At 37.1% G+C, this 16,512-nt stretch overlaps 1 protein-coding gene across 6 annotated transcripts in view; it reads left to right on the forward strand.

The window, feature by feature from the left end:
- MYLK (myosin light chain kinase) overlaps positions 1-16,512 on the forward strand; it is a 204,298-nt gene that overhangs the window by 132,768 nt on the left and 55,018 nt on the right. For all 6 annotated transcript variants that reach the window (XM_032189767.1, XM_032189771.1, XM_032189765.1 and 3 more), the window contains 2 exons: positions 7,644-7,760; positions 9,649-9,738. In XM_032189767.1, the coding sequence (XP_032045658.1) occupies positions 7,644-7,760; positions 9,649-9,738 (207 nt within the window). The remainder of the gene's footprint in view (positions 1-7,643; positions 7,761-9,648; positions 9,739-16,512) is intronic.

Here is a 16,512-nt window from a genome sequence, read left to right on the forward strand (position 1 = left end):
GTCAGGCCCACAGGCATCATACCCTTCAGCAAAAGTGCCTTTGGCCAACCTTGGAGCAGCATTTAATGGGCTCTGCAGATAATCCCCTACAGTCATCTCAGCTGAAAGAAGGCTGAGTCTGGGGGAAGGAGAGAAGTTCAGAGCAAATGGACCTAGCTCACATTAATGGGCTTAGACCGTGCAGTCATTTTTTATTTATTCAGTATGATCTTACTCCTCTTGTGTTTAACACCACAATCCACACTGAAAATGGCACTCTGTGTGTTGCTAGCTATTTCACCTGGTTCTGTGCTGCCATGAAGTTTCATGGTGACTACTGGCTCATATATTGAAAAAGCTATATGTACATTTTCCAGTGTTATCTCATGGATAAAGAATGGCTTACTTATGCTTAGTCAGCTGGATACTGGAAAATCTAGAGCAAGAGATCTCTATTTCCTTATTATAGTACAAGCCCATCTTGGTGTGGGCCAGTGGCCCACAAACTGTTCAATGTAAGTAACACATGAACCTTGGCAGAATGCCATGTATTTGTGTTTTGGAAATGAAATTAACCCTCTCGATCATCGCCAGAAAGCCAGAAGAAGAAGCGTTTTAGTGATCTGTTGGTGTCAAATATGTCGTGTATATAAAAGCATGAGATCTTGTTTCAGAAGCACATCCACTTGATAAAACAAGTAGCATATTTGTCCACTTCAAATTATACTTGTGCGTAACAAGTTCACTGGATAGGAGAGCTAACTTCTCCTTTTACGTACTAACTCACAGAAAGCAACTTTCCCTAGCATATTTTTCCTAGCTGATCCTAAGGCCCTTTACCTGTTAAAAACATCTTCTATTCATGTCCTCTGTGTTTGAAAAGGCTGACACTGCATTGATTGTCCAAAGCAGGTTAGCCATTATAGGGCAAGAGAAGGGGGATGTTAGCCACAGATCTTTGCCATCAGAAGCTCAAATTAAAACACCAGTTGGAATAATCATTGACTTTTAAGGTCTTCAGGGAATGAAAAAATACATCCTGCTCCAAAAAAGACTTTCATATTCAGGCATGCTATGTCATATTTTTGTAGTACTTAATCTAGGGTTTGCAATGTACTCAATATTCTTGGATAAAACTTAAATTAACAATTAGAAGTCAGAATCTAGCAGCGTTATACTGAATGTTACATTCACAACATGTCTAAGAATAATCTAATTTCTTACATTTTCCATTCCATTTATTAATACTGATTTATTTCCCTTCCAAATCATGAACATTGGTACTTGTTTCCCCATTTCTTTTAATAATTCCCCACATCGTATTCTGTAGGTTGATTGGTATATGTGATTTGTTGCTTAGAGTATCATTTTTATGACAAAGTGAGCTCTTACACCATTTTTCTTTTACAACTGGTAGGATTTTAGTAAGGGTTTGATTTTATTTTTCTTCTTTTAAACACTTGTCAGAGTTGTTTATCCTGTTCGTGAGGGAAGGCACTAATGTGTTTTGGGGTGATTTTTTATTTTTTTTTTCCTGTGAAATCTCAAAATAAAATGGAAGAGAGACAAACACAAAGGAGCATACTCATAACTTAAAGCTTCATGCGTATATATGGGCAGGTTAGATGGTGTGTGGTTAAGAGGCAATTGTTTTCAATATGAGAGAATGCTCTTTTGTTTGAAGTTATAGGGGGCTTTTTGTTTGAAAAGAAAAAAAGTTTAAGAAGGCTGTAGCAGACATTACAGTGGAGTTAGACATATAAGGATTGAGTAGAACAAACTTCCTCACACGGTGAACTCTGCAGAGCAGGAACCATTTTGTTTTAGATTTGTATAGTACTTGGCAGAGTACTGGCCTGTGCTAGTGTCCTAATGTAACACACTCTTGGATAGAAAAAACAGATAGAAAATTTTTGCATGGTTACAAAAACTATTCTAGAAGATACCCGTGAAAGGTATTTGGAAGCTGGCATTCATGCTAGACTGGAGAACTGAGATGAATAATGAATATAAGTACAAATTGGCAAATTTGCCATTTTGTTAAGCCACCTTGTTATGCTTTTTTGGGCTAGATTTAGTACTGCGTGACTATGTAGATTGAGGAGGAACTACTTAATACAGCCTTCAATGGCAGCAACAATGTAGGTTAGAAAATGCCCAGTTTGTATTGCTTTGTGTAAAACACATTTTTTTCTGTGTCTTGGCAGTCTGAAGAGTTGGTAATCCTGTTAGCAGTAATGCCTTAACAACTTTCTTGTGACTTACTATAACTCCTGTCTTCCTATCAGTTGTTCATGTTTATGTCATTCTAACTAGGATCTGCCATGACTTTTTTGATTTATTTTTTTTAATTAACTTTTAGCAAGAGTTTTGTGTGCAATTAACACAGTTCTGTGTACTAATGAAAGTAGCTGGAACCTGAAGCTTTAAAAGTTTTTTCATAAAGTTTAAGTCTAGGGCAATCGTCTGAGCATCGGTTCTGATACAACTCCATGTTTGTCACTTGCCACAAAATTTCCCACTGTACTGTCATTTTTGTCTGATGTTTCCTGTAGTCTAGGTATGTAGTTTATATTTAAATACAACAAAAGAGATTAATTTGATATCATCTCTGTTAATTTATTGCACTGGCTAATTATTCATATTGCTGCTTTGCTTTTAAATCAAGAAACAAGGAAATACCACATTTCTTATTGACTGTATCTGATTTCTGCTTCTATATATTAGTTTCCTTTCTTTGCTAAGCTGAAGAGCTTGTTTGTACTTGATATAATGGCTTTCATTCTGTAATCAAGACAGCACTCCTAATTTTCTTATTTTTAAGACTTGACAAGTCAAACTCTTACAACTTTCTCTCTATAATGCACTTTATCTAGGCCTTAGAGGTTTGGTTTTGTTGTTTGTTTTTGTTTTTGTTTTGGGGTGGGTTTTTCTGTGTCCTTTTAATACTCCTCTTCAGTTGCTGCTTGTTGATTTGTTATCTGGTTTAGAAAACAGCCAGCAGAACTGTATTTCAGCATCAGTACCAGTGAGATGGAGATCCTATTGCTGTGCTTGCTGGAGATCATTGGTTCTCTTTCCACCTCATAACAGTGGAGCTCACGTTTGTTACTTCTGTGTTAAACCTTTAAATCTTCCCATCCATGGCTATGTTATTTGTCATTCCAATAAACCCCATTTTCTTTGAGTGAATAGGACTCAGATAAAAAAGTAAATGAGACTGTTTATGTGAACTGCCCTGTGTTCTATCTCTTTCTCCTCTTTTCCCTTTCTAATAGTTTTTTGATCATCTGTATGCTTATCAACATTTAATTTGTGAATACTTCTATCACAGATTAAAATATTGAACAGCTGTTGTCCTTGTCTGATCACAGAGGAAGTCCACCAGAAACATATCAAGTGACAACTTTCTATTGTCAGCTGCTTCCTGAGATCCTTATTTTGGCAACTCTAACTCTGCCTACTGTGAACGTCATTAATATGGCGTTCATTACAAGCAGAAATGGGAGATAATATAAATATTTCAGCAAAGACAAATTACCTATGTACAGGTACATTTCACAGTTAAATGTGTAATCTCATAATGGATAAAAATAGGTTTCTCATGTTGTTTTCCTTACAACTCTATCAATTAGCAATAATTAAATTTGACTCTTTTTCTTCTCTGAAACTCCTGTGAGTTTTTCAGTACTTTGGCTGTTGTCATCCTAACTGTAGTCAGTAGTCTCCAGGTCAAGCCACTTGCCATTTTAAAACATGACTGGGACATTAGCACATATTTACACTTTCCCGCACAATTTGAGATTCATTAGAAAAGTAACACCAGTGGGCCAAAGAGTTCTTCAACAAATTCATTATGACTCCTAGGCAGAAGTTCTCATGACCTAGTATTTGTTAATACTGCTAAATACTCCATATTACCTCTTTGTCCCATGGGATATAAATGAGAAAGACATAGTAGCTTCAGTCTGCACCAGAGACAGGAGTCAGGAGTTAATCCAGCTAGATGCCAGAGCAGGGAATAAGATGCAGGAGCTGTTTTTTGTTGGTTTGTGTATTTGTTTTATATCTGAAGTTCACTTTCTGCAGAGTGTCATGGAAAGAATGCAGAAGCCTAGAGATATTTTAAACTGGTTTGTACTATTTCTGAGTAAGTCAGAAAATCCCTTAATAGCTCAAAATGCAAGGGAAAGGCTTTATGTATCTAAACCAGAGCCCCCAGTAAACTGTCAGCTTCTGTGGCTGTTAAGGTCTTTTCTAGAGCTGCACAAGTTCTGCTAACTGGAAGATCCAAGTATTAATGTTTACTCTATTCCTGCACTTCATGGTAATGTTTTAAAGATTGCTGATGGGCTGGTTCCTAAAAGAAAAAGAGGGGAAAAGGAGGAAATTAATTGCAAATTCTTTTAGTTGACTGGGATTTGCGAAGTGCCAGGATTCAGATTTCCATCTGGAGTAACCAGTCTGAGTTTTCTTACATTTATGAGAAAAATAAGCTCATTTCAGGTCACAAAGCGTTTATGCAGAGGAAATACCAAAGACTTTGTTGAAAGACATTTGGCCCTCCAGCCCCAGGAATCAGCTGGAGCTCTAGGTCACAGAACATAGACATAGGGGACTTTCTTGCCCTTATTAAATCTTGTCAAGTTTTGCCTGGTTTTGGGTTTTGTGCTTTTTGTTATTTTTGTTTGTTTGTTTGTTTTCTTGTTGCTGTCTTTTTATCCTGGTTTTCCAAGAAAAGAGTTTCTACAACCATGCTCTCAGTCTCCCCTTGTTCCCCTGACCCAGCCCAGCAAATGCTTTTGTGAACCGCAGGTCAATTTCACACCAAATTACAGTAGTCCATGGTTTCATAAATAGTAGTGGCTAAATAAAGGAGAATGACTCAAATTATCTCATTTCCCCTTCACTCCTCCACTGAGGAGGGCAGAATACCATCACATCCATCACATCTGGTGGTAGCAACAAGCCCGGCAAATGCCATGTCCATGTCCTTTGTATGTGTTGTCCTGGTTTAGCTGCTGGGGATTATGAAGGAGTGAAGGGAAATAAGATACAGATTATTTCTGCAGGGTGCTTGAAGTCAGGAGATAAAGATTTAACCTTGAATAATCATGTTTCCTTCATTCTCCACTCATGAGGACTCTGTTTCCAGTGGAATAAGCCAAATGCAGCTTCAGTCAGACCCTGCAACGTGGCTTGGCCAATGCTAGATTATAAAATCACAGCTAACAGAACATTTAATGCATGTGGCAAGTAGAGGATCATCATGAGATTTGCTAGGATTAGCTTCTCGATTTTAGTCTAACTTTGGGGAAGGTCTTGTTGATGTGGGATGGTTCTGTGTGTGTGCTGCATAAGGAAGTGTGTCTCATAAGGCGTTATGTTGCCACAGGATGCTGTATGGACAGAAATGCAACAGTGTGAATGGTGAGGCATGGTCCTATGTCACACGAGTCTTCAGTGAGCTGATTAAGGCAAGGAAGGGCTTTTGAGCAGACAGAAACCTCCAGCAGAAACTAAAGTACATGCTGCTTTATTCTAGTCCCTTAAAGATTCAGTTATGTGTACGAAGTTATGTGTATGAAGGAGCCAGGCTCCTTCCCTGCAGTAAGATGGCCAGAAATCTTCCTCATAGTTATGTGTCATTGTTCCATAGTCCATGTTCTTTGGCAACAGCATTTTTAGGTTCTAATGTGTGATCTTTTCTAAGCACATTGTATAGATTTACACAAATTCTCAGACTGTAAGTTATCTTTCTGTTTACCCTCCAATTTTCTCTAAACAGCAGAGACACCTGAATTTATATTTGCTGGATGCCTGCAAGAATACTTTGCTAATGTCCCTCCTCCATTTGGAACAGGGCTGCAGCTCGTGACATTTTTGGCTCAGCCTGACTCATGAAGATGAGTTGACTCAGGGAAGGCACATGGCTTTTCTCTTCACCCTGTGGTTGGCTGAGCACAGCCCATCTGAGTGAGGGGTCAATACTCCTCTTCTAAGAGAGCTTTTATGTCATTCCTCAAGGGAAAATCAGCACTATTTAGAGCTTCTTGATTTTGTGGAGAATGAGGACGACAGAAACATTCAATTCTTTCTAACCCATGTGTGTCTGGCAAAGCAAATTTGTTGAGAACTGTCTGAATGTTTTTTTATAATATGTTTTTTCATAAAGAAAGAAAGAAAAAAAAAGATTTGCCTTGAACTATAACAACTAATTTTACAATGAGAGAAAATCTGAATGCCAAAAGTATAGTTACCATATCAGAACTGAGATCTAGTCTCCAAGAGGAGCCATTAAACTTCCAAAGTTTTTCTAACAGCAAAGTGAATCAGCTCCTTTCCAAGGATTAGTGTCATGTGTGACCATGCCATCTCCCACATCACAAGTGATATATTTGATGGCGAGCCTGGGATCAGGCACTTTGGAATGTAGAAGGCAGCTCCCGGGTAACGTAGAAAGAAAGATGAAAAATGGCAAGAGAATTTCCTTGTGTCTCAAGACACAGGGAAAAGATTTAAGAAAGATCATCTGTCTGTTCTTGCTGTTAATTAGGAGAGATTGAGAAAGGTAAATGGAGGAAGAAGGGAAGGGAAGGTATTTCTATGGCTGAAATAACTGGAGGGTCGAGGCATTCTGGGCAAGATAACAACAATGGCTGGTAGAGCACCATGTCTCAGGCTGTGTTTAGAGTACAGGCCAGGCTTTCCAGTGAGGAAGAAAGAAAGACCACATTTTACCCTCTCTTAATGAAGGATATTTGGAAGGGAAAATTCTGGAGTGCTTTAAGTGGGGTTTACCCTGAGAAGCAAAGTGCTTTGTTCCAAGCAATGCAAGTGAATGTAAGGAATTAGGTGAAGCACAGTTCTCCTTCCTTTTCCCCGAAGTAGTGGGAACAACTTCTGTTTTGGTTCACAGAGTTTTATTTTTTAAGAGGAAATGTATTTCCCTTGGGTCATACCAAGCTTCCCTTGGTAACTACAGAACTTATGTCGCATCCTGTTTCTGCAAACCCAATAGTCAGATTTGGCTTTTTTTGTTGTTTGAAATGGAATGGGGAATTTGTTGCAGTGACAAATTTGATTGTCAATTATATGTTGGACTTTTTAACATTATAATATTAGTCACTCATTCTTTGAGAAATTCAAGCAGAAAGAAAATGGCTCTCAGTGCCATTTTTAAACTTGGGCAGTAACCTGAAGTTTTACTTTCATAAATGCCCATGGGAGAGCCAGAGATAAGGCTGAATCAAATGTTATAGATCATCAGTTTATTACAGTCCTGAATTACTAGTGCTTTTGAGAAAAAAACATTGAAGTGAGGACTTCTTTTCCCTGCTATAAGACAAAGAACAGTAGCAGAGACTCTGCTTTTCATTTTCTCTGTCCCTATCCATTAACCACTTGAGCACTGCAGGGACAGCTTTGAGAATCATGGGGAACAGTGATATGATTCAGCATATCTATTCTCCATTTGTTTTTATTTTATTTCAACATTAATAAAGTTCCAATTCCACTGCTGAATTTTTAAGGTCAAAACATCCTTTTTTCTGGCAGCGAAGATCAACTGTGGATTGGATTATTTCATGCATTCTGTTTCTTAGTAGCACTGAGCTTTTAGTGAACTGCAACATGATGTTCATTTGGTCTCTCCTTTGCATTAGGGACGCTGTGTTCACTTACCATTGAGAAGGTCATGCCTGAAGATGGAGGCGAATACAAATGCATAGCAGAGAATGCAGCAGGAAAAGCTGAATGTGCTTGCAAAGTGCTAGTGGAAGGTAAGTACTTTCCTGAATATAGGAAAATCATCCTTAGATCTTCCTCCTTCCCTCCTTTTCTTTCCCAATGCCAGCCTTTATGAACCACGTACACAAAAAGTACCTTTGCCCACTTCCTTACTGCACTTTTTGGTCGATACAATAATTCAGTGAGTACCATAAAGGAGCATGAGCAGAGAGACAGTACAGAGCCAAGGACTCTCACTGCTTTGTAGAATAATCTACATGCTCCTGCTGCCTTCTACTTTTCTAAAGGATTTTAGAGCAGTAAATTGAATCCATGAGGATTTGCTTCTGAGCTATATACATTCTTTAAAAGTGTGTAAGAATTCCATGTGGGAGGCTGGCTACCAGTCTGTCTCAGGTCTGCTATGTATGGCATGTTTCTCTGTCTAGAACTTCTTAATTCTTTGTATTCAATGACATCTGGTCCTTTGTTTATTTTTTTTCTAGTGAAGGGGAGGTGATACAAACAAATTAGTAGCTCAACTGCCCTTGTATGCCATAGTCTTAGAAAATGAATAATTTGCTAGCTGAGGGATGCTGTTGTATATCCCATATCCATAACTGGCAGAGGGGATAGCTGATATTTTTAAATTAGAATTGTGATCTAAAACAACAACTCAAATTGCTTTCCTACGGCTCAGTCTGCTGTCAGAATCTCACATGATGATTTTTAGACTCAAGAAGTCATCTTAAATTTCATTTTATTCCTTTTGTCCCTATGAACTCTAACCAACTGTGAGAAATATTTAACTTCAGTTGTCAAAGTAGATCACGGACAAATATATAGAATCTTAAGTGTCTGAGCTCAGACCTAACACAGCCTTCTGCCCTTAATTGTTTGCTACATGGTTCTGTCTTTCACCATTAATTTGTTAGAGAAACTAAGTTTCATGCTCTGGTACCTGGAGATAAGTGACTGAAATGGGTGGTTCCATAATGTTTATTCTATCTTTTTTCCAGTAACTGATTTTTAAACAGTTATCTGTTGCATAAAGTAATCTGAAAGCTGAATAGTAGAAAGATCTAATTTGATACAGGTAGTGCTGTGATCGTAATCCAGAACTGGAATCTCTTTTTCCAAAGAGAAATGTTGGAATCAAGCAATCTAAAAGATAATACTAATTAGAATTTGTGTTAAATGAAATTCTCTGTGATAACCTTGCTGGAAAAATAAATAAATAAATAAATAAATAATAACATCTCCTAGTTATTGTCTGTATTCTATGGGATACACATTGAAGGAGAGCACATATTGACTATCAGATGCTGGTGGAGTCCACAGTGCTGAGTCGTTGCTGGATTTGGGCTGTGCAATCTTGAGAACAATACAATATTTATATCAAACTTTAGTCCTATGGTGTCCCTTCTACCATCCTCTTTAGGAAATGAATTAATGTGTGGTATTTTCTTGGAAATACTTAAACATACAGAAGAAATGCTACTTTTCAATCTGTGTTCGTCTCTATGTATGTCACATAGACAAAGGAATAGAAGAAACACATGAAAGAGATTATTTTGGATGAAATAATGCTTCAAAGATGCCTTTACTTCACTCTCCCTGCCATGTCAAAAGCAGCTTTATGCAAATTGTACTTTATTTAATCAAAGTAGACCCATCAGCTTTGATGGCATGTCTTTCCTAGTTGCTTTCTCAGGTTCTCAGTGCAGCTGCTTCCATGGAGGGATTCTTCTTCCTGCTCTCTTTTCCTTTTGGAATGCAATGCTCTCCAGCAGGTCTGTGCAGAAAATGTTGCTTAAAAAAATAAAAGCCAGCATTTTCCTCTAACCTTGCAGAAAGATACAAAACAAAGCAATGTTAACAGACAGCTCTTTCGTTATTGTTTTTTAAATATAATTTATATTTTATTTGTTTTGATTGCAGATAGTTCAGCCACAAAGACCCCAAAGCCTACTGAGAAGAAAACCAAGAAGCCTAAGACCACACTTCCCCCTGTGCTGTCAACAGAGAGTAGTAAGTGACAGTGATTTTAATTACTTCCTTTTCACTGGAAACAAAAGACAACTTTGGGTTCTGTGGTTATTCCCTTCTGTTTCGAGGCATAGTCTCAGAAACTTGTGCTGCTTCTTTAACCCTTGAACATAAGGCATGTGAAATGCATTTTTGCCTTGTAGGGGTTAGAAGTAAGAACTGAAACTGTGAATTCAGACCTAGCCCACTCAGTTCTCAGTTTTCTGTAATGATGCAATGAACACAAATTTATTTCTCACTGCTTCCCAAAGAGGGCATAAATTCTCAAGTAGTGTTGTGTCCTGTGTAGACAATATACTGTCTTACCATTGATAGTAAGGTATCCTTACTGAAACATCTTTTTAAGTGATTTTTTTCGATGAGTGTGAGGAGTGGTTTGTTGAATTTTACATTCTTTTTTTCAAGATTAAATGCTTTACTTGTTTTTAATATGTCTTGAAATAACAAATCAGCCACAAATTCCCATGTTTGCTACTCTGCATACATGCGTTTGTTTTGTTTCAAACATGCGTTTGATTAAGAGGAAACTTTAAATGATAAAGAAAGCATGATAATGTCTCTGTTTAGAAATTCCTAAAACCACTACTATTTTTGAAATGAAGTGTTCTTAGGATACAAACATCTATTTAAATCAGAAACTGGACTTTGAAAATTCTGTATCTTAGATGTCCACCATGTGAGTTACTAAAAAAGATGTAAAGACAGAGTTTTAATGGAAATTTTGAAATATTTAATCCAGCTGTCTCAAAATAAATATATATATATGTATATATATATAAAATCTGATTTTCTAACATGGAACATTTTCAGCTGCTTTCAGCAGGATTCAGTGTGATTCTGTACTGACTGATGATCACAGGTTATAACTGTGCTTCTGGAATTGATGTCTTGTGTAGACCTGTGCCTTGGGCTACAGCTGTTTCTGTTTCTTAATTTCTGGCTGTGCATTACTTTTCCCTTCCAGCAATCACTTAAGAGTGTGGGAAGGATCACACCAACATACTCCACTTCTGTACCTCATCTTGAAACACTGTAAATTGCAGAAATTAACAAAAAAAAAACTTTTTTTTTTTTCTGTCCCTGGGCACTACTGAAAAGAGCCTGGCTGCATGTTCTTTGCATCCTCCCTTCAGGCTGAATTAAGGTTATACACATTGATAAGATCCCACATGAGCTTCCTCTTCTCCAGGCTGAACAGTCCCAACTCCCTCAGCCTCTCCTTATAGGAGAGGTTCTTCAGTCCCTTAATCATTTTGGTGGCCCTACACTGGACTCTCTCCAGTATGTCCATGTCTCTCTTGTACTGGGGGGCCAGAACTGGACACAATATTCACCAACACCAGGTATAGCAGAAGGATCACTTCTTTTGATCTGCTGATGGTATTTTAACTATTGCAGCCAAGAATACCATTAGTCTTCTTAGCAGGAAGGGCATGTTGCTGACTCATATTCAGCTTGGTGTCCACCAGGACTTCTAGGTCTTCTTCTGTAAAGTTGCTTTCCAGCAGGCTGGCCCCCACCATGAACTGGTGCCTGGTCCCTCCCCAGGTGTAGGACTTTGCACTTCTCCTCATTTGAACTTTATTAGATTCTTGTCAGCCCACCTCTCCAGCCCATCCAGCTCCCTCTGGATGGCAGCATGGCACTCTGGTGAGTCAGCCACTCTCCCTAGCTTCCTCTCATCTTCCCAGCACTGTTATCAATTGCAGCTTCCCCAGGAGAAAGTGAGAGTGGGAATTAAATCTAAATACATTCATGTATGACCTGATCCACATCCTGCTGGAATCATTGCTTGTCTTGTTGTTGATTTTAGTGGACATTGGATATAGGAAGTAAAATGGAAGCTCATAATTCTGTACTCAGTAATAACTGGGAAACAAACATTGAAATAATGGTGATTTATTTTCTTCAGAATGCTCTATGGCATGTTATATCAGTGTCTAAAGTTCTTGAACTTCTGATAAGTTTTATTTTCAAAATGTCTGTAATACATGTTTTATGTTGTACTGAAAGCATCAAGATAACCAGACAGAATGTTGGGCTTCAGAAGAGCTTTTAGAAAACTTTGGAAAAATGCATATTTAATTTTAAAAGGATTTGGCTGCAGAGATTCCACAGGTGTCTTTTAACATCTTGGTCTGAGACTCTGAAGGACTGTGGGTATTTATCTGTCTGAAATGAGCATTACATTTGTCATTGGCAAAATATACAAAACTGATCCAGTAGACTTCATATTTTGTTCCTGAAAGCAAAGATCAGTACATTTCTTTTTCTGAAAGTGAATGAATGCTTCTGGCATTTGTAGATGCTGATCTGTAGGTTTAATCTGTAGCTGTAGATTCTAATCTGTAGAAAATTTCTCACTGTGAGAATAATTGCTGTCCCATTGACTCCTTCTGACAATGTTATTTTATTATTGGAATTTTGGGTTCTCTAAGATACAGAAATCCAGTAGTAAATCTAATTTGGGGTATTAACTCTTTTGAAATGCTATGCATACTAGACTGTCATTTAGAATAAGCAGTTACTCTCAGAAAAGCATCTAAGACAGCTTTGTAGCGTTCAATATTTTAAAAGATCTCTGAATGGATCCTTGCAGTGTTTACATGCAGAAAGATTGTTCTTATGTTAGCAACTCAGCAAAATTTGAATGCATTTTTTTGTTCAAAATTCGTATTCTATCACCAGAATTTAGTAATGATTATGAGTCTGTTGCATTTAGCAACTCTGAAATGCTAAATAGAATAAATAATAATGTTTTTGAGAAAAACAAACAGATTCAGGTTTGAATCTGAATGAAATCAATATCAATCCTGAGAAAGAAGGATGTCTTCTTTTTCTCATGTCAGAACCAGTTCATTCCACACTGACTTCACTGACTCAGGCTTTGTCACTTGTATGAATGTGAAATGCTCCTGAGAAATGTGCTGAAAATGCTAATGTGAAAAGCTAGGTGAATGTGAAATGCTACTGAGAATAATAAGTGTTGTGTTTCCTCTACACGGACTAGAAGAGACCGTGGAAAATTGGAACATATTATTATTTATCATACTTCATACTACATGCTACGCCAGTATAATAAGTGGATAGTGTTAAGAGTCTTCTAGCTTGACATAACCCTGCAGCAGAAGTGCTAAGATAAAATCCTCACCACTTGAATATTTCTCTAGGGAGCTTCAAAATCATGTGATGTAAAGTGATTTGGGAACAAATTTCCCATTGAAATTAGAAGTTAGTTCAAAGGATATTTAAAGGGAATTACTCATTTAAATTACCAAGACCACTTTGTAAAATTTTCAGTGGTCATTAAATAAATGTTTTTGTCCCAACAGACTGGAAAAATAGAAGTGCCGCTTGAGATTTTTAAGAGTAAATAATGAATTGATAGTTTATAAATAAATAATTATCTTTAAAGAAAAAAAAAAAGAAAAAAGAAAAACCAAACTTTTACTACTCTATACCTCCTAAAATTTTGTGCTGTTTTATGTTTCTTAAACTGAAGAACTGAAACAGCAGCAAAACACAGCTTGAGCAACTAGCCCAAGTGCAGGGGCATTCACTTGCAGGTCTGGAACCCAGCTTTCTTGGTGCTTGGTCTTGTGATTAGTTTGCACACCATACACAGAATGTACTTTTTTTTTAAACCAACATCCCCAACATTTACATAAGTCATGAGTTTTTTAAAAGTTAGATTTTTTTTTAAGATTTTTTTTTTTAATTTTTTGTTTGGTGGTTGGGGTTTTTTGTTTGGTTGTTTTTTGTTTTGGTTTGGTTTTAGGATTCACTTTGTGAAAAGGTATATTACAACAGTTAGAGGCTATTTCTTAAACTTCACCAGGGCTCAGCTTTGCAATGTAACTTTAATATAGTAGAAAGAAACTGTATCCCATTCACTGCTAGTGAGAAAAGAGTTGGCTTTCATGCTTTAGAAAATAACCCTCCTAAATCTAAGCATCACATCAAAGTGTTTAGAGAGAAATGCCTACTGTTTTTGAGAGCTAATTCACAGCACTACTTCCAGTAGATATTAAGAGATGACAACTATCACCTGTCAAAATCACTGGTATGAAAATCTAACAGGATATCCTGGATTCCCACATCTGAGTAATGCAGTTGTTAAACCCACTGTTCTCAATACCCAAACCTCATACATTGAAGGAATGCTCCAGCACATGCTTTGATGGCACAAGCATAAGTTCTTCTGCTTTTCTCTGAAAAATAAAATTACATCAAAGGAAGGAACTTCTTCCACACACCTCCAAGTAAAGGGGTCCAAGATACATTATTTAACATTATTTGGCATCTTGCTGATATAAATCTTTTATATCAGCTACTATATAAATCTTTTTGATTTCATGTCAAATACATTTTAGTTAAGTAATGATGCATTCTTTTGCTGACAGTTGTTAATAAAATGTCTCCACTGACACTTTCCAGATTTAATCCTCTAGAAGGCTGCGCTTTTATCTTACCAAGTCTGATTTCTCAACAGTGTTGGTACTTGAATTCAGGCTGAACAGTGGCATCCCTGGAACAGGGTTATAAGTATAAATATGTCAAAGAGGACTTCTTAGCATATTACGTATTCATTGCCATAGTGTGTGTGTGCTTGGGGGTGGAGGGGGGATTTTAAGCATTTTAATTACCATGAAGAAATTATGAGTCAGTGGCCAAATGATTAGCATGCAGTCCTGTTATCTGCTCTTCAATAAACAATCTTGTCAGAGAATTCAAATCTGCAAACACCATTTTAAGAAAATGTTACATTTAAAATTTAAGTTTGATGAGTTTTTGGTTGATTATATTCCATCAATATAATGTGAAACATGGCATGGATGAACATAAAATGTTTCTAAATTTTACTGTCATGTGAGATTGTTTTCAGTATAAAACTTGCCTCTTTCTAGGGGAAGAACTGAGTTGCTAAGGAAGTAACTAATCAGGTCAGAGTTGTTCTCTTAATTGTACAAATAAGACAGTACTATGTAGCAACTGTAGTCTGGCAACTGTGCTGCTGCTGCTGTCTTCTTTGGTCTCTAGCATAGTCTGAGATACTTTTTACGGCTCACTGAAGCTCTTTAAACCAGTTCTCTCAGTCCCATTCATTTCCCAGAAGGTTCGTGCTGCTCAAGTTCTGACTGTTTCAAGAAGAACCAAGATGTTTTCTGCCCAGTGCATGTGAAGTACCTAGGTCTCTACTTAGTGTGTTGGAACAATATGAGTTTCAGTGCCTGAGAAGTCTCTTACCAAAATTTTTCAAGGAAAAAAATCAATATGTCAATAAGTATATGTAAATAAAATTGCCATGAACTGTTATTAAGATGTAGATACTTTTTAATTTTTTTTTCAAATTCTAAATAACGAGAAGTGCTGAATGCATTCTTCAGAATTAGGGTCCAAGGCTGAATAACTGTGGCACAATTCCTTCCAACCAAACTGGCTGAAATAGCAAGGCAATGTAAGAATTAACTTAGGTAACCATGAAGGCTGGTTGCTTCCCTTGATGAAAAGAAAATTCAGTTACAGTACCTGTAGAGGAGCCATGGAGAAATACTAATGTATTTTGTAAATCACTTTTCCATGATGCCCAGTCCAGCACTGTTAGATAATGTCAGGTATGCATTTTGAATCTCTTCCAGGTTACTTTACAGCTCACACCATGCTGACATTTTCTGAGTTAAATATTGGCACGGGACAATATTTTCCATGTGTTTTTCATACAGTCCACCCTACATAGCTGTATGTTGACAGAAGAAGACAGAAATGTTTATTGACTGTCTCATGCAGAGAAAAATGAGTGCGGCTTTTGCAACATGGCCTTGAACTGAAGAGATGCCATACACCGTTACTTCCCAGTTAAGTCATTGACTAGAAATTGCAGATCTTTGGCAGGTAATAGAAACATTGACCAAAGTTTCTTTTCTCAAAAAGAGACCTAAATCCATTGCCTAAATAAATGTGCAAAAGCACAGAATACTTAGTTTTTCCCACTGAAATCATTTGGAGATCCCAAACATCTAAAGGGCATGACAGTCTTTTTCCTTTCTAACAGACTGGGTAGCAGGCTAGTGACTGCTGTTCATACACAGTTAAGCACAGCATTTTAGCAGTTAATTCTAGATGTTCTTGCAGGACATGAGAAATGCAAAGATGGAACCTATATTTAAGAAATGAATGTAGTTATCTTGCTCCTATCAAAATTTTTGTGGAATTCACAAGACTTGGTTGTTTGTAAGCTCCATTTGATACTGGATCTCTTCTGTGTTACTCAGATTTGTTTTAACTGCAGAAATTGTTCAGGGACAGTGCTGACAAACAGCTAAAGAATTGTTTTTTCCTCCAGCTGAGCTGTTTTAAAATACTAAATTACTTTCAGTGTGCTATTCTGCATTGCTGAAGCTCTGAGTGTGCTAGTATATGCAAGCTCTTTCTTGACTGGAATACAGTAGTGAATATTTCCTGGAACTTTTTTCCCTGATGGAAGAGGAGGCTGGATTTTTTTCAATTAGAGGACAATCTCTGCATGATTTAGAAGCTAAATATGGGATGTTGCAACAAAATGTCAGTTGTTTTTAATGAGAAAAATAAAAGGCACTAAAATCCTCACTGAAACACGCAAACTGAAATGACTCTTGTATGGCTCTTAGTTTTCTAATTTCCTCATGTCATCAAATTTAATCAGAGTTGTTCTCTATTTTATTGTATTTAGATAATAAATAGCTATTTGGAAACAGAATGAGGAATTTACTTCTTGAG

Source organism: Aythya fuligula, chromosome 6, assembly GCF_009819795.1.
Source record: "Aythya fuligula isolate bAytFul2 chromosome 6, bAytFul2.pri, whole genome shotgun sequence".
Taxonomy (NCBI): domain Eukaryota; kingdom Metazoa; phylum Chordata; class Aves; order Anseriformes; family Anatidae; genus Aythya; species Aythya fuligula.